Below are 19,065 nucleotides of genomic sequence, written 5' to 3' on the forward strand. Positions count from 1 at the left end.
TGTGTAGTGACATCTACATCCTGTTGATGTTAACGGCTGCAAGCAAAAAATAAAAAAATAAAAACAGCTACCAAACACATTCCCACAATAGACCTTTTCATGAACACTCAGTCATCTGTGCTACATGGAGACAAGGCAGCAGTAAAAAAAAACTGGCGATAACTGATGACATCATCCCAGTCCTCCTGTTTTTTGTTCTGCATCTCAAGGTCTCAGATGTGTGTGTTGACATAACAGACTGTGATTTCAGGGGTTTATACAGACTTGGCTCCATTGGAATATAACAAACTAATGTGAATCTCAGAGTAGGATACTGTGAGTGGTGAGAGAAGTACTCCGATTCTTAACTAGGTAAAAATTGAAATACCATAATGTGAAAATACTGTAACTTTTTCCTTTAGGTTATGAGCAATAATTAGCAAACTAAAAGACTTCTGACTCAAGTCTCAAGCAAGTTCCAAGTCATAAGTTGAGTTTCAAGTCAGACATGGCATAGGCATGCTATATTTCTATAGAAACATGGTGGTCTAGCTGATAGGAAAAGTGAAGCAATGATGATTTTCTGTTCACTGACCCTATTTAGTATTTCACATCTCAAACAGACAACAAATGAGCAGATGGCTGTACAGCAAGAGTTTAATATTCCATCTGTGGTACATGATAATTACAAAAATACATTGTAACATGACATATAACATCAAATAGCATCCAAAATATTCATAGAAACTTTATAAAGATGAATTTATAAATCAGCATTTTTTTGTGACAAAAACCAAGCTCAGGGTGACACACGTGAGGCATTCTGGGTACACATCAGGGCATATTTCACAAAATCATAGTGTAATCTGATGATCAGGTAAGTGCATGAGGGTACGATTACTGGCTCGGGTAACGGCAGCCTTGGACAATAGAAAAAGCCCTGTATCTATCAAAATGTTAACAGGAGGTAAACAATACTGTTGTTAATTCAACCCTTACAGTCCCAGCTCAGGTGTGTACAGCTGGGTGCCGTCTCGGGGTCAAATTCAAGGCTAACTTGAGAAAACCGGAGAGTCCTCCCCTGAGTTGCAGGTTATTTATAAATGATTCAAACTGAAGGCGCACATGTCTTAATCTGATGTTGTGATGCATGATTTTTAGGAAGAAGAGACAATTCTGCTGCTATAGAATTTAGGCAGTAAAGGTCAAGTTGGGAAAGGTGCAGCGCTAATCAAGGTACAGAGTAGGTTTTATAGCAAAGATCACGTGAGGCAAGGAGTTTCTTTCGATGTTCAGGCAAAAGCTCAGAAATACACTCATTCTGTTGACGGAGTTCGGTTGGATTCTACTTAACTATATATAACTTGCTGTTAAAAAAAGAAGAAAGAAATTCAATGCATTGCCTTCAACCAGCATGACTTTTCCATGTGGGGTGATTTGATAGCAGGTGAACATTATGAACTAACAGGGCAACCGTGTTCAGTCACTGAGGAATTGAAAGTAGATGGACAATAGTGTAATCTGTCTTGCACAACGGTTGAGCAAACACAGCAGGCTTAAAAAAGGTGCTCCTTGGAGAAAGGCAAACAAGTAACAAGAAAAAAAAAGGTGTCCAGTGCATCACAAAAACCCGTATAACTGGCCAATACAAGTAGGGACGTGGTGTTCTTTTCTCAAATAATTGATTTCTTTCTTAACTAATAATCCAATTGAATCATAATCATCTATTTTACCAAATAAGACATTTCAGAAGGCGCACCACTCCTGTGTGTCAGGGTGAATAAGTGTGCAGAAACACATACATGTAGGCCTTACTGTAAACTCACAGTCTGTCACACAAACACTTCCCTGCGTGGGCCTTTTTCCTGAGCAGGCTGCAGTGGGAGTGCCGGGCCTGGAAGCGGGACAGCTGTGTGAGTGTGTACGCCGACATCCAGCTGTGTATCCGGTGTTGCCGGGGGGCTGAGGAACGAGTCGTAGTCGAAGCCCTTGAGGGGCTGCAGGGACAAAGTGAGGCCTCGTCGGGCTTTGGCGGCTCGGTCTGGTCTCTCTCTCAGCTCCAGGATCACCTGGACAGTGAAGAGGAAACATTACTTTAGCTTCTTTCAACAATCTTGTCTTGTGTTTGAGCAAGAGACATCCATCCATTACCTCCACAGGCTGGCGCTGCAGTAGGGCGAGGTCAAAGGTTGTTCCATGGAAGAAGGTTTGGCGTTTGAAACGCTCGAGGGTCCTCAGGCGGCGGATGGGGGTCTTGCACAAAAGCTGGACAGAGAAATGCGTGTATGTTGTGACATGACATCAAACCAAACCAATGTGGAGTTGCATGTTTGGGAGCAATTTTATTAGATTTTGTGTAATTACCTCAGTTATTAACAAGGCCAGTGGGGAGCTGAAGCTGAGGGGCATTTCATAAGGAAAACTCCTCACTTTCCTCAGCATACTGCAGTGGTCTGATTCTGGAGGCACGGGGAACTGAGGAGAGTTTGAGATACGTGCAGACAGAAAATTCAGGGTGTTTCAGCTTTGAGAAAGCCAAATGTCAGACTTTTTCATAGCACAAAACCATGACCCACTTTCAGAAAGTATATAACTTTATATATAACTCAGTTTTCCCTTCAAATTCAACAAATATGTAAAATTACGTCATGAAGCATTTCACGAGACTCCATTTACAGCAAGATTTACGCACAGCTACGTCACTGAAGGAGTCACTGTGAGTAATATCTGCTGTTCATGCAAGACACAAGGCAACAAGACATCACCTTCCCAGTAACCAATGAGAAAAGCAGAATCCCCAGCGACCACCAATCAGCTGCATGGTTGTAGGGTCCACCACTCAGCACCTCGGGGGCTGCAGAGCAGACAGAGCACGCTTACAACACATGATGTACTGCATATCTGTACATTTAAATACTAATTCTTTAATTTAATATATTAGAATAATGCACAACATGTGATCTGATGGGATTAGCTACAGAGGTGGATGTGGTGGAGTATTTCTCACCCATATATTGGATGGTTCCACAGATGGTAAAAGCTCTTCCTCCTCTCTCAAGGCGACGGGACAAACCAAAGTCAGCTAGGCGGAGGTGCCCTAGAACAGACCATTTTCTCTCCAATCATTAAGCACACATGACATTCATATTCTTGTTACTCATGCAGGTACAACTGGTGACACACATTAAAATATCCCCAACATAATCTGATCTCATTAGTGAATGTAATTGGATGCCATGGCTGTTCCCTCTTAATGCCTACAGATGTACAGATGCATTGATGTGCATGGACTGACAGCTGTGCAGTCAGGATGTTCTCTGGAAGGTTCTGTGTGTCTCCTGCAGACTGAACCAGAGCTTTGCTGCTCTCTGCTGGGGACAAGCTTTTACTCACCGTTGTCTGTTAACAGGATGTTTTCCATCTACAAAAAGTGCCAAAAAGACTGAATTAGAATTAAAAATTATACTAAGAAAAAGTGTTTTGCAGCAGATTTTCCTGAGCCCTGGACTGTCTTATTCTGATTATCAAATGACTATTACTTTTTATTCAACACACAAGGTTGGGGATTTTATTAGTACAAAGAAGAAAAGGCATTAAAATTGATCTGCGGTACTATCAAAACTGCAACGAGCTGGTCATATACTGTATTGTAACTGCACTGGACTGACTTTAAAACAGTATGTGTGTAAACTATGAACCATTTGATGTTGATATTAAGATCTGCGATGGCCCGGTAGATAACTCTCAAAATTATAAGGCATTCAGTCTGCTATGGTTTAAAGCCACAAATTTTTTTGTTAAGTAAGATAAAAACAAAAATAGATTTTCTTCTTAAAATGTGGACGATGCATAAAGACTGCTGAGTTTGCTGTCCACATGTGAAACATGTACAGTAAGTAGGGCAGTTATCTGGGAGATTTCTTGCTTCTGCTATTTGGTGCACACCCTATTTAAAATGTTTGATGCTTGATATATATCATGTTGGATGGGCCAAATGTTTGGCAGGAAAATAAAACTATTTTTTTCATCTATCAAGGCTGATCTGTACTCTTCTTTTAATCTTTTAAAGAAACACATTCATTTTTGCATTATTGAATGAATGTTCTGCCTTTTTTTTGTGATTCGCCTCCCTCTCTTACCTTCACATCTCGGTGGATGACCCCAAAGTCATGAAGAAAGCCTGTAAGAAACCAGCAGAGAAGAACAGACAAAACTCAAGAAAATGTTCCAAATCGACAGCAGCAGCATTGCCTTACTGATGTAGGAGGTCCTTTGAGAGCTCATCACATTTTAATTAGACCTCTTTTTATAATTACTTTCAGTTAAATACTTTTAGCTAAGGACACAACTCTGATCTAATTTGAATATTTAGCAGAAAAGTGCATGTGTACAATATGTAAGTAGGTTAAACATATCTGTCAGTATTATGTAGCATACGCACCGAGCGCACATCCCAACTCTGCTGCAAACACTCGAACTGTGTCCTCTGTGAACTGACCGATCATCTGCCAATAGGTGTACAGGTCTCCTGTGCTACAGTAGTCACACACTGTGGAAGTAGAGACAGCATTAAATCATGCCTCTGTCATGTGATGCGAGGTGTCAGGGACAGGGAAGGTCAGTGGGATGTGGAGTACACACTGGTGATGGAAATTAGAAAAGAGGAAGTGAGGACAGTGTAAAATTATCTACAAATCGAACAAAGTACCCTTACTTTAATTGAAAATTAAAGGTAAAAAGTGCATACGTGAATAGGTATGTGTGTCCAGATCAAAATAATAGATAATCCCTTTCTGTGTGTAAAGTTTTGACCCATTGATACCACAATCATTTCTGCAGATGAAGGCTTCAAATAGTCACCCTTCTTAATACAACAGGATGGCTTTAAATAGTCTTGATTTGCTGCAAACATGCCCCATATCTACATTTATGTCCTAATGATTCATTGATGATTCACTGTTTAAGCCTCTGTATATGGCATGTGTGCTCTTGTTGAGCTGTGGCAGTGTTCAACATCTGGTCCCCGGGCTAACATGCTCTCTTTTCATTGAGGGGGGCGGGGAAGCAAACAAACTGGGTCACACTTTCTGAGTCAGTGGTTGATTTGGAAAAAAAAAGGGTAACTGCTCTGGAGGGAAAGGAAAAAGGGGGCAAAGCAGCTACAGTACACGATGCACAGGCAGTGGTGGATCGGGGATGCTGGGTTGTAGTCTGGAGGTAAAACAACCAGAATCAAAAGACTTAATTAGGTCGGGATTGTGGGTAGATTCTGAACAAGGCTACCAGTGTTGAGGTGAGAAAAGGTGGAGTGAGGGGGTTTTGGATTGTGGTTCTGGGTTGGATTGGGTCACTGGTCTCTGGCTGACTCACTAATGTAGAGGTGGCGCTGAGTCTGCCAGCAGTCCTGGAGGTCGTGGACAAACGGATGGCGAACCTGACGCTGCGGGCAAAGGTCCAAGATCAAGCTGAAAAATCTCAGTTTTGCTACCGATCAAAGAGAACTGTACCTTTATTCTTCACTGGGTCCAACTAGTTTTCTGAGATATGTTGAACTGAAATTGGCAGGTTTGGAATCCATTCACAGCATAAGCTTAAGTCTAATTTCCTTTTAATTTGTAATGTAATATGAATACATTCCATCAAGGTTCGTTACAGACAATAATCAGCAAAGTATAACAACACATCATCTGCATATTGTATTGTTTTCTTATTGTTCGTATTGTTCTTTTACACAATTTTTAAAAGAAGACCTATTATGCTTTTTGTTTTTTTCCTGTCCTTCAGTGTTTTATCTATGTTCTCTTGCATATAAAAGGTCTTTAAAGTGAAAAAGGTCAAAGTCTGCACCAACAGAAGCTCCTCTCACCCACAGAAAACACTGCTCCTGAAACACCTCGTCAGTAGTCCTGCCTTTACTTCTGTGACTTTGTGACATCACACTATGTCACCATGTCACACATTTGCATAATTACTACTAAAGACTAGCTTGGTATGTAAGAATTGATTTAGCGCAGTTGCTCTGTTGTTGTTGCCGGTGCTGGCTCAGGTGTGTGTGAGCTGACCAATCAGAGCGGACTGGGTATTCAGGAGGGGGACCTTAAAGAAACATGAACTAAACCAGAGTCTTTCAGACAGAGGGGGAATACAGTGGACTGTATAAAGAAACTGATGCATTTTTTGAGCATTAAAGCATGTAAACCTATTTTAATAGTAACCCAAAGTAATATTATTGTCGAAAAGGACCCACTCCTTCTGTAGATATAAAAGGCTCATTTTACACTAATGAAAACATCCTCCAAATCCTTCACACTGGACCTTTATTTTTTCTAAAAACGTGTAATGATTTTCAAGGCCTGTTCTCAATACCTACCTGGACTATAACTTCTTCTTTTGACTGCTCCAAGACCCCGAGTCGTAGAATCTCTGCTTTAGGTATAACCTGTTGGACAACAAAAACACTGAGATGAAACACAGTCCACACAGGTATGTAGTTTAGATATCAAGTCCTGACTTGAGACGTCAGTCTATCCAATTCAGTGTATTTGCGCATACCATATTCATGAATAAATAAACTGACTCACTTTGACAGCATATGTTCTCTGTTTGGCCTTGTCCTTTACTTTCAGAATGGGCCCAAATGAACCTTTGGCGATGTAACTCAACACCTGGTGGAGTGAAAAATGGAGGCAGAGAGAGAGAGAACATCAGACAGGTGAAGCCAGTCACACCAAGCCTTATAAAGTATTGCTGTCTATGTTGGAATTGAGGCCTACCTGAAAGTGTTCGTGCCCAGGCAAAGTTTTGTGGGGGAATTCAGGCAGGAACATGCCGATGAACCCCGGCAGGCTCCACTCTGCTCTGAGCCTGTCTGGGCCCACTCCGGCCAGCCTCAGGACATGCTCTGGGATGTCGGGGGCCTTGCCTTGGAGCATTCGCCGCTGGCCCAGACGCAGGGCAGGTGGAGCCAGGCGACAGAGGCTTGCTGGGATGGACAGACCCATGCTGGAAAGGAAGCCACGCCATCCAGATGAGAAGTCCTCATCCTCCGGCCTTTCAGCGGGCCTCTGTAGTAAAGAAATATGCATCAAAAAGCAGTTATTGTAACAGGTTAATAGATGGTGCTGCAGGTGTAACAATACGAAAATTGCTTATGGCCCTTGGGAGTTATTACCTTGAATTATTATGGATCATGTCATGTTTTGTTGGAAGACATTTGGAAACAAATCTACCCAAGATCTTAAAGGGCCTTAATTGTGATTCTGCATGTCAACTCCTAGAGTCTCTAACAGACAAACACTGTTATGCAGGGACTGTTCACTGAACACAGTGTTTGGGCTGTTTTACGCAAGAACAAGTATCAACATTTATCAAAGCATACGTGCACTCCTAAAAGCAACCTTCTTTTACAGAGACTCAAGAGCAAACAGTGCTGGTATAAGCCATGCAGGGCAAATACAGACTTTTTAAACAATTGTGTCTGTGCAGTGTTTAATCAGGAAAAGTTGCCTAAGAATTGCTTCATATACAGACTGGGGTGTTGAGTGCAACCACAGGTCCTCTGCTGTTGGATAACAGAATGTTTCCAATTTTGTAGACAAGGGTGTAGGTGTTGTTTCAACATTGGTGTGGAGGCATATTAAGCAGGGTTCCTTCCCCCAGGAAAATCTGAGCATCAAACTCTGACTTTCCTTCATTCTGGTGATTATTTAGGCAACAATTTGTGCATTTTCTGCATCCATTTGTTGTGGAAATTTCATTATGTGGAAAATAACACAAACTTCAGGTGCCAGGTGACAATTAAGAAATGGACTAGAATGGAGTAAGGCTCTCAGGCTAGGTTCAGCAAAATAAAAGTCCTCTGCTGGGGGGAAATGTGTTCTAAATATCTACTGTATGTCTGTAGACTCACTTAAAGGATCAGCATAATCCAGCATAATCAATACTCCAGAAGCCCAGAGAGCCCAAACTGATTTGAAAAGACATTATTTACACACTGAATGGAGTGGGGTGCATGCCAAGGCTTTTCAGCTTAGCAGCTACAATGAAGATTTCAGCTTGAAAAGGATGTAAATAACATCTTTGCAAATTAATTTTGGATCTACAGACTTGGATTATGTTGGACAAGCTGTATGGAGCCATTTCTTGTTGTTATTTTTTTACATGTTAAATCAAGTCCCCATCTACTTCAGTTGTTTAGCAGAATGCTGCAACGCTGTTTTGCTGTGAAGCTCCAGAAATGTTTTGTGGACTACAAACCTTTACCTGACTTTCCATCAGCATGGAGGTGTGTAGATCCTGACTGAATTTCCATGTTTATCTGAACTTTTCCTTTAATGGTTAACTTTTAACAGGAATTCATGTTACATCCTGCACACATCTCATGCCTTAAATCATCATGAGTCATGCATTAGCTAAATACATGATTTGTGCATACATTTTCTGAATTACTTATTTAGCATTAATCTGTTTTTGTCTTTGCTTCTCAGGATCGCCTGTGGCTTCGAGACCTTACATAGAAAGGCAACTACTCTATATAACTGCAAAAGATTTCTCACTGTATGATGTTGATTGCATTTGCAGAATGAGAAGTCAGGGTAGTATGGCCCTGTAGTCTCAGTAAATGCTGCTATCTCTTGGTATAAACATCTTGGTGACATCGTGCAAACCCCACTTTAACACTCCCTGCTCTCATTTGTCATTCAACAAGAGAAAAAGAGCAAGAGAGAGAAGAAAAAATCCATGGTGGACATCCAATCAGCAGTCACTCGGTCACACTCCCCCTCTCCTCCCTCTCCCCTTGGGCTCCACAACAGATCTGATGCTCTTTGGAGCAAGATGTGTGCAATCAGCCGTGCAGGATGTTATTATCATCTGAGCCAAATCAAGGGACTCATGTATGGTCACTCAGTGCGACATCTGAGAAGACACTGGTCAGTGTCAGGACTTCATTTGGACTGTGTGTGTCAGAAGATGGTCTTGCCAGTAGATTTTAAAATGTCAATACCGGAAGCCTGACGATTTCACCTTCAAAGTAAAAGCACTAAAACTACAGGTACTTTGGATGGCAACTAAAAATATTTGTAGACATATGTAATATTACTTAACCACTTATATTTCAGTAACAAGGCAATTTTATCAAACTTTTAGTCAATGTGCTGCCAAATATAGCGTCAGAACACCGTCATCCATGACTGGCACCGTCGTTGTTATGGTGATTCCAGGAGCCAGATGGTCCCATGGAAACAGGGAACCCCCCCTCCACCCCACCCCCTCTCCGTGCGTCACACCTGTTTTTAAAGTCAACTCACCTTCCTGTTTTTACTGCCGTCGGCCCCCATCAGTGTGACAGGACATCAGCACTGTAGCCCCAGCGCGACACCTGCTCCTCATCCAGGCACTTCACGGGAGACTATCCACAGTTTCATGCGCAGTTTCACACACGAGACTGATCTGAGGTTTGAAGAGGCGGAGTAATCAATCTGTATCTACAATGTGCAGCTGATCGGACTGATCGCTGCAAAATGTGACAGATATGGCGACATGAAAACAAGTTAATCCCGAGTACGGGCAACGTCAGCGCAAATCCGCCCACAGCTTTGCCATCCAATGAGACTGCAACCTGGCGGAGTTCAGCTCCCCCTGCTGCTTTCTGTGATTACATCTGCAGAAGTCTGATCTACAGATCACTGACGATTTCTTCTCCTTTGCATCATCTGCATGGCTGGCCTCGTATAGCGTGATTTGCAGCGTGCAGGGAACAAACACATGCACGCATCAGTGAAACTATAGATGCATTCCTGTAACACCCAGTGATTCATCTTCAGCTGGCCTCTCTGTTCAATTCTTCCGTTCACTTGTTCTAAAAATAAACCAGTGCATGCATAATTCCTGCTGCCTCAACATCATGTTAAGAGCAAAACCCACAGGGCAGCATCAGAGGTAAAGTCATGCATGTTTGTAGCATCAACAAATAAAGGTATGGAGTCCAGTGACACAGAAAATTAGGCTATAGTAACTTTATGCTTTGAATCCTTACTTGATTTAGTTATCTAGTAAACTCAAACTAACCAATTATTCAAAAACCATGATAAAAAGAAGTCACTTAAAGGATAAGTTCACACAAAAATGAATATTCAGTCTTTATATACCAATGCCAAAAAGTCAGAAGTTCTGTAGAGCACATTTCTACAAATTAAGTAGAAATACTGTTTTGAAGCGTAAATAACGGGGAAAAAAACACAAGATCACACATTGATTTGAAAATACATTATTCACTTACGATGTGATTAAGCTCATCTACCCACTTTAGACAGGGTGCGTGCTCCAACACTTTCAAATATAATATCTTCTCACTTTAATTTTGGAGTTTAGGGCTTTCAGAGACTTGGATTATGGCGAACAAGCTGTATGGAGCAGTTTTATGTTTTTTCCCCCTTCTGGTTGTTCCAGTCCCCATCTACTTCAGTTTAGGAGAATGCTGCAATGCTGTGTTAAGCTCCAGAAATGTTTAGTGGTCTACGAAACTTCATCCAACTTTCCATCACCATAGGGATGAATAGATAACTACATTTTCATTTTTGGGTGAACTTTTCCTTTAACTAACAATGGAAACGAAAAGTCTTTTCACTGGTTGTCTGTTTCATATTGATTTTCAAATACTTGGTATAGTTTATAAGGCACTACATGGCCTTGCACCAGACTACATCATGCAAATGCTTTTTTAAATCAACTTTTATATGCAATATTTTATCTTCGTTATTTTCATTGCTTGTTTTTATCTTTTCCGTTTTTATTCTAACTATTCATTTTATTTCAACTGGTACGCATTAGTCTCTCCACTTTTGTCTTATTAATATCCCATGGTTATTAATTCTCTGAATTGCATTTTGATTTGTTTGAAAAGTGCTATATAAATAAAGTTTGATTGACTGATCAACAATTACAGAACACAACTCAGCAACAGCATGAAATAAAAACAGAATCCAAAGCATGACATGACAGCGCAAGTGCCTTTTATTTGGGACTAAGAACATAAAAAGCAAACTGTGCCATCCATACATCTGACTTTAACACATTACTTTGTTAACCAATGTGTGGCCGTTTCTACAAAATAAACCAAACTGTTGAGCTTTAAATAAACAAGTAGAAAAGGTTTTGTGAATCCATGTGGGAGCATTTCAGGGTAAAAGGAGCATCAGCTGGACGGCATCACATTCAGTCGTCCTCATCGAAGTCCTTCTTGCCCTGCGGGGGTTTGGGTCCTCCTGCTGGTTTAGCCATGATGATCTTAAAGGAGAAAAAACAGCAGTCAGTCATGTTCTGAGTGGAAAACAAGGGCACCGAGATCCATGCAGCAGCAGGCTGTGGGCTCTGAGGGAAGGAGAGTCTCAACTTCAACACCAAGATTCTCCAAAAACACACACATGCTCAGAGTTGTTATGCAAACATTTCACAAACTGTCTTCCTCCTCAACCAGAGTTGCTCTCCAGAATGTAATGATCCAGGAACATTATGAACCGACGGGTTAAAGAAGACGCCTACTTCATCCGTCAGAATAAAATAAAAAACCTCAAATATTAATGTTTCAGGAATGAGTGAAACATTAAACGGGTAGTTCAGCCCAAAGTCAGAAATACATGTTTTTCCTCTTCACTCTATAACACCCTGCCAAATCTCCTTTGCTCATAGTTATTGGACTATATTTTCAAAGTAAAAGAGGTGATTTCAATTTCTACAGTTACCAAAGAAGGCCATTCAATTGATTAAATATTCATGACCACATGTATGTACAGATGACAAAGTTTTGATCTTCATATTTACTGTGACATCAAAAATATATGGTTGTATCGCTAAGGCCTATAATGTAGTCAGAGCAGTTTTACATCCCCTCGTTGAAAATCATGGAAACGGGCGGTGGAAGCTCTTGTTGAGCGATGGTGGTGTAATAATCTGACTTTACTCTTAACTGAGGAAACTCTTAGACTCCAGCTTTGTCTCTGATGAAGTAGAATGGCTTCATAGTGATTGGAGTACATCTTACTTGAAACTGGCTTTCAGACAACAAAGCCACCTCAGACTTCAGAGCCTCAGATTTCATCCCAATTACATGTTCTCCTCTTATTAAATCACATGACATGCAACACTTGTAAATTCTGCACTTGCCTGAGGACGTCCACTGCAAAGAAAAGAGTTCATGAGTGCATGCAGCATGCCATCAAACCACACTGTCCGTTTGTGCAAGTTTAAGTGATTTAGTTTGCTTGCTGTCAGTGACACACCTGGTAGTGTTAAAAAACACCTGAAAAGTGTCTCAATCTGCTGCAGTGAGTTCTGTATCACACCCAGTGTTAGTAGTGAACAAACACTTCACACAACTTCAGTGTCCTGTGAGCCAGTGAGTCAAAAACACACTCATTCCAGGACCTACTGACTGAGGGGGTGTGTGTGTACGAACGCCCTCTAATGAGTATCAAATTTGTCGGGCTCTTCGCTCCAATCGTCCTTGTCCCAGTGGCCTCTCTGCTTGGGAGCTCTGGGTCCCCCTGCAGCCTTAGCCATGATGATCTGCGTTGCACATGTATACACACACACTGACGTTAACTACCTGGAGACTATTTGTTTTATTAGGACTCTTTTCAAGAACACTAAATTTCAGAATAACATTGGACATTCATAATGTGATTTTCTTGTCTCTTGTGTGGACCCCTGGAAGAATAGTTGTTACCATGGTAATGGAGATCTTAAATAAATAAAAATGACAAAGAACACAAAATATTTGCTTCTTTGTGGCTGCTCCTGATGATCTGTGTGTCATGAGTATTTGTGTACACACCTGGTCGACCCTCAGTACTGTGATGGCAGCGTTGGTGGCCAGTTTGATGCCCCAGTGTTTGACAAGGTACGGCTCCAGAATGCCAGCCTCAAGCATGTCCTTCACATCGGGTGCTTCTGCCTAAAGACGACATTACATCCAAGCAATCAGTCATCAGAGCCAAACAGACACATGGAGCTCAACACATCCAAAAATAAAACACAGTAGGTTAAGGTTAAGAGAAAACTCAGAGGTGGTATGAATTTTTGTACTTAGCCTCAAGCTAATGTGCATGATTAAGCAAAACAGGATATATTTTTGCATCTTAAATGTCACTATGGACTCTTAATGATTCACCATTTCTAAAATGCCTCAGTAACCGGAATAAAAACAACAGACATATGAAGAATCTTTTTGTCTCAGCTATTAAGCAGACTGCAACTCAGAGTCAATTAAGAGAATAACATGAGCTAGATTCAATATAACTCTTCAATCATTCAGGTATTCTTGTGAACACATACACACCTCAATGTCGAAGCCCATGTTTTTGTTGCCCTCATGATGTGCAGAGTACATTTTAGAGATGAGCTCGCTCGCCTTCACACCAGAGTTCTCAGCCAGTGCGCGGGGCAAAGACTCAAAGGCTTCAGCAAACTTTTTAATAGCATACTGCTCCAGACCCGGGCAGGACTACAGAGAGAAAAAACACGAGGTCATGTTTCTGCAGATTATCAACCAGTGATGCAGTAAAGACAAAAACAAGCAAAACAAAAGGAGAAGCATTAGTCTGAATCTGGGGCACTTGAGTTAATGTGCTCAAATCTGCATACCTCTCCATATGAGGTGAGCTGTTTGGCTAGTTCAATCTCAGTGGCTCCGGCTCCAGGGATTAGTCGTTTGTCCTGCAGACAGTGAAGAATTCAGAAACTGTATCAACAAATCTCTACAGTAAGACAACTTCAAATAACCGGTCCTTGAGAGAAATCTATCCATTCAGGATTAAAAGAGATACTTTTCCAATTTTTTTTATTGGCAGATATTTGAATTCAAATCTCTTACATTCGTGTTGACTTACCCTGACCAGAACCTTGAAGGTGTTGACTGCATCATCGACAGCTCTCTCAATGTCATCCATCAGGTTATCAGTGGAGCCTCTGATCACCACCGTCGAGATGGCACCGTCCTCTTTCTCTGTTGTTTCAGACGACACAATACGTTAAGCCGAAATCTCATATTGTGGAAAGATCAGGTTTAAAATGAAGACTCACAGGACTGGAGCAAAGAGTGATTTACCATGTTTGAAGACCACCACCTGAGTGTCCCCGACCTCTGTCAGGTACACATTGTCACAGTGACCCATCTCCTCTGGAGTTGGAGCCGTCTACAAAGCAGAAAAACAATAATACATGATATAATGCTCTTTTTAAATTATGGTTAAAATTCTCTGATGTGAACCAAACATGATGACACTCACCATCCTGGGCAGTGCAATAGCTCCCACAGTCTTACATAACCTCCTGAGGTCCCACTTGGAGTTAAGCCTGATGGGGGTAAAAGCAAGTTTTTTAGAGCTGGGATGTACACCAGCATAAAACGTATACAACCATAAATAATTTGCATTACTATTACATTAAATAGAATTATCAAGGTCCATACAGCTTTTCATGAGTGAACCTAAACCAATTTACAGACTATCAAAACCTTCATCATCAGTTGTTACTATAAATGTATCTGTGAAAATTCAATTATATCATATATCATTGATTGACTTTGATCATGATAATTTAAGTCTAGCTAATTTCCATGATAGGACACAACAAATATGACAATTGTATCGATTCAGTTCAAATATTAAAAGATTTGTTTTTTTATTGATGTCACAGAGAATGTGTGGTAATAATAATTGCCCCAATTAGTTTTATAACAAGGTGAGACAAGACTTAATAACAAAAACACCCTACTAGTGCAACTTAAACAAAAAAATAATAAATGTCAAACATTCAAGGCAGATAATTGTATGCATTTTGCATACCAACATCCTCCTCTTCCTCTTTTTAATAACAAATCATATCATGAGGCAAAATGACATCATCATCATCCATCTTAGACGACCATTCAGCAACCCTTCTATCTCTGCATCATGTAAAACCTGCACATCTCCCATGCTAACCTGAACTAGTGTCAGTCATACAGGGTGGTGGTATGTGTTTAAGCCACTTTGCAACAACACTGCCAATAACATTGGCATCTATCTCCTACCCATTTAGTTCAAATTATATGCTTTTGGTGGAAGAAATTGTCATGAAAGGTTTAATCTTGAAGGAGAAAACTCTCTTGTCCTACTCGCTCCAATCACATAAATTGATTACCAGAGATAATCCGATCTTACCTGACAACCATGAGCTGGTATTTGTTGGCGTAGTGCAGCGCCATGTCAGCCACTTTCCCTCCAGTTACTATGACGTTGGCACCAGCCTCCTTGATGGCCTTCACCTGAGCCTCCATCATATCCTCCTCTCCCTTACTGAAGTCCATGAGCTCCTGTGCATTATTTATCAGCACTGTGCCCTACAAGACAGAAAAGGACGATTGTTAGCTCCCAAATCATTACCTTTGATGATGGGTCTGTTATTATAATGTCCCAGTAAGTCATGACAGTGTGAGCCAACATGCACAATGTCAGGACAATGAAACTGAAGCAGCTAAATGCAATTCAGCCGTTAATTTTATTTGTGACACCTGTGTTTTTCCTACAGTGTCAATGAAAAAGATCTTTAATATCAGGACATTCTGCAGCAACTTAACCATGTAGATAGCTTTATTCAAATCCTTAAAAGTAGCATACAGGAAATATGTCAATACTTTTTTAGTTTGTTCAGTTTTACAAACTATAAAGCCTGTGTCTCCTCTCTTTGAAGAGGTTTTGGTTCAGAGAGAGATTATTTGTGTTAGGTCACATGTTTATGGGACACCACAGAATATCAGAGAATTGCATTTAAGCTCAATTTCTTTTTGTTCTTGCTGTTCCGACTTCTCTCAAGCATCAAAGAAAGACTTAGTATTCATTACCTTTGTCTCTGTCACTGTGCAGTCAAAGGGGCAGGAGTAGACAGCGATCTTGGCGTCTTTAACTGATGTGACGTCTCCCTCTGCCTCCTTCTTAAACACCATGCCGTGCAGCATGGAGGACGCAGTCACACCGCAACCCTGAAAACAGCACGCACTTTAATTTAGAGGCCAATAACACGCATGCAGACAAAGAATATTCAGTGGATAACGCTGCTCACCAAAATCTTGCACACTCTGACGTTATCAACGTTGAAGTTGCCAGACTCCGGGAAGATGGACACTGTAGCATAAACAAGTAAAGAAAGTCAGAGAAATACAAAATAAATATTACAATCAAGTAGATCATCTTTGACAGCTCTAGTTTGGTTCAGGTAGTCCAGATTGCTGACTCACCGCAGGCCTGTGCAATGAGGCTGGCGAGGAAGTCTTCATTGCCGTACTGTTTACTGATGACTGCTGTACGGATGAGAGATGTCACCTCCTTGACATCATGGAGGTTGTTGGCTGAGGAACACACGCAGTCTGGCAGGATTTCCTGGGCCTTTTTACATGCCATCTCATAGCCTTCAATCACCTGTTACAAAAAAGAAAAAGGAAACTGAGCAAATGCTGATTTGTTTGAATGTAATCTATGTTTTATATAGGAGTGTAGTACTTTAGGTTACTCCAACAAAAGAAGATGATGATCAGTGAGATCATCTGTTTACCTCTGACACAGACAGACCCATCCTGAGCAGCTCTTCAGCCAGCTCCAGCAGAGCTCCGGCAAACACCAGGACGAAGTTCGTACCGTCTCCAACCTCCTGCTCTTGCATGTGGGATGCCATCACAATCATTTTGGCTGCTGGGTGCTGCACCTATAAAACATGATGACATTCAAGGAAAATGGTTATAGATCCTCTTTTTAAAAATCAATTATGTATGTTGAGCAGACACGGTCCTCACCTCGAGCTCTCTGAGGATCGTTGCAGCGTCATTGGTGACAAACAGCTTCTCCAAGTGGTTGATGACCATTTTGTTCATACCTGAAGGGTAACAGTGTCACAGTTTAGCCATCACTGCATCTGTTTTCTCTACATTTTTAAGGATCGGAGCACGAATAAAGACTTCACACAAAGGAGAGTGCTCACCGTTTGGCCCATAGGCAGTGCGTGTGGTCTGAGAAAGCTCCTTACAAGCTCTGATGTTACGAAAGACTGCCTCTTCAAGCCCTGAATAGTGCTGCATGAGAGAAAAAACATTATTCAACTGCTCTGATTTTTAGTCATTAATGTGCATGTCAGATAAATAGTTATTGGTATTCTGCATTGTAACTTATGGAAAGCAAATTATACCCAAAGATGTTCATGTGTTTAACAATAATATCATGGGGATGTGAGCTGTAATGACCATATATGGACAACAAGCTAAAGTAAGTGTTTGCTTCACCAACAGTTGTGAGATGAGTTTAAACATCTAAGCTAACCCAAAACAGGAAGCATCAGCATCTCTAGGCAGAGAGGCACAGCCGAGATGACAATCAAAACCTCAGCTCTGACAGTTAGCTGAACGCTAACTGGGTGTGACTGCTGCCTGGCAGTCGGTTATCACTGCAGCTACAACACTGCAGACTTGCTGAAGTGGTAGAGAGGGAGTGAAAAGACGTAGAAACCAGCCTAGAGTCCATCTGAACAACCCCGGGTCCAGCAGCTCCGAGCGGCCTGGCTGCCTTCTAGAACTCTCCCACATGACTGTGAATGAGCGTGCTAACTCAGGGGCTAATGCTAGCTAGCATGCTAGTTCACAACCAAACGTTCAAAGCTCCCAAACTACTCCAACACACTGATTTAACCTCACCTTGGCGCCATCCTTCAACATTTGGGCAAAGCCCGGAGCTTTGGGAACGTGGAGAGCCATTTTCCGATGTAAAGCAGCCCCGGTATCTTGGAGAAGGTAGCCGCGGCGTGGTTCAGCTCTGGGTACAAAGCCGGAGAGACAGAGGAGGAGCGATATCAGCGAGGCGTGGGGCTGGAGACGGGTAACTACAAGGGACAAACCGAGCGAAACTCGCGCCACCTGTAATGACCAATACTCACGACTTGGGGGAGCTGTTGACTTTATAAATAGATAGATCCAAAAAAGGTCATCAGAAATGTGACACTTGTACTCCATATGTTGGTAGAAAGAAAGAAACATCTTAGATAAATAATAATTTCAAAAAATTAATTAATTGGGATCATGAAGATGAAAAATAAAACAAACTGACAAAAAATAAAACACCTTTTCTCTTTGAAATATTCCTTATGAAACTTGAAGCCATACAATAGCAAAATAAATGCATCATTATAAAAACTACATTTGTTTTTAATATCTAATGAAAGAAATATAGATGTTACTAGTAATACAGAACTTATATGGCAATAACCAGGTCCTCTGCCAATCAGTACCCATGGCAATGTGTACCAAACACAGTAAAAGTAAAAAAGTACACATTAAAAGCTTCAAAACACAGCAATGAAAGTAAAAGTGCTCACTATAAAAAATAGACCCAGTATGAGTGTTAGGTTATAGATATAATTGAGGCCTCTTGAAGATGCAAGAAGCATTTTACTTCTGTAGCTAGTCACTGTGTCAACAATGTGTCATTATAAACTGTTCATGCACTTTAAAAAAAAGTGTATATATCATTAATGTAACTATAGTTGTCAAATACATCAAGTTTCACAAAAAGCAAGTAAATATAATTAAGTACAAGTTCCGCACAATTGTCACATGGCTTGGGAAAATATCCTTATTTACTCTACACATTACAATGTTCACAATAAAGTAGTATATGTGATATACGTTTTTTATATATATCTTACCAGCCAGCTTATTTGACATAGATATTTTTTTTAAATGTATATTTAACCAAACAATCTGTTGATAATGTATCTTCTGGAATGTAAACGATAAATGAAAAACACGGTAGCAGTATTTTCAAACTGACAAACTAGAAAAAAAAGAGCAAAGAACCCAAACAACCCTGCTCTATCACATTATTTTACCCATCTACAAGTAACTCATATTTGAAGGATTCTGTGGAGACATACTGAATATTAATAAAAAATAATAGCATCCACATCATTCAATTTGAGAAAAGAAAACATGTTACAATAGCAAGTGACATTAGTTATATGCTAACAGAAAGGTATTTTATTACCAAACACAAAACACAAGACTTTTGG

The 19,065-nt window shown here is 40.8% G+C and overlaps 2 protein-coding genes across 4 annotated transcripts; both read right to left on the minus strand.

Moving 5' to 3' along the window:
* Window positions 1–636: 636 nt before the first annotated feature.
* On the minus strand, window positions 637–9,760 carry rskrb (ribosomal protein S6 kinase related b). Its single transcript, XM_084374492.1, has 13 exons — window positions 9,288–9,760; window positions 6,753–7,043; window positions 6,561–6,644; window positions 6,350–6,418; window positions 5,350–5,419; window positions 4,421–4,528; window positions 4,119–4,159; window positions 3,373–3,400; window positions 2,987–3,076; window positions 2,745–2,833; window positions 2,344–2,454; window positions 2,131–2,244; window positions 637–2,048 (listed from the first exon to the last, which is right to left on the minus strand). The coding sequence occupies exons 1-13, from the start codon at window positions 9,315–9,317 to the stop codon at window positions 1,812–1,814; spliced, it is 1,362 nt and encodes a 453-aa protein (XP_084230618.1). The 5' UTR covers window positions 9,318–9,760; the 3' UTR covers window positions 637–1,811.
* Window positions 9,761–10,969: 1,209 nt separating this feature from the next.
* cct8 (chaperonin containing TCP1, subunit 8 (theta)) lies at window positions 10,970–17,858 on the minus strand. Of its 3 annotated transcripts, none has more exons than XM_084373144.1 (16): window positions 17,696–17,858; window positions 16,990–17,080; window positions 16,805–16,884; window positions 16,567–16,716; window positions 16,253–16,433; window positions 16,078–16,139; window positions 15,860–15,997; window positions 15,180–15,358; window positions 14,265–14,331; window positions 14,084–14,171; window positions 13,866–13,981; window positions 13,621–13,692; window positions 13,316–13,480; window positions 12,812–12,931; window positions 12,411–12,543; window positions 10,970–11,265 (listed from the first exon to the last, which is right to left on the minus strand). In XM_084373144.1, the coding sequence occupies exons 1-15, from the start codon at window positions 17,753–17,755 to the stop codon at window positions 12,439–12,441; spliced, it is 1,674 nt and encodes a 557-aa protein (XP_084229270.1). In that variant the 5' UTR covers window positions 17,756–17,858; the 3' UTR covers window positions 10,970–11,265; window positions 12,411–12,438. The 3 variants fall into 3 exon arrangements, with proteins under 3 accessions (XP_084229270.1, XP_084229269.1, XP_084229271.1); XM_084373143.1 differs by having other exon boundaries at window positions 12,407–12,543; XM_084373145.1 differs by lacking the exon at window positions 12,411–12,543 and having other exon boundaries at window positions 17,696–17,857.
* Between the last annotated feature and the right edge of the window lie 1,207 nt (window positions 17,859–19,065).

The sequence above is a fragment of the Pagrus pagrus genome (genome assembly GCF_965226575.1).
Source record: "Pagrus pagrus genome assembly, chromosome: 14".
Classification (NCBI taxonomy): Eukaryota; Metazoa; Chordata; class Actinopteri; order Spariformes; family Sparidae; genus Pagrus; species Pagrus pagrus.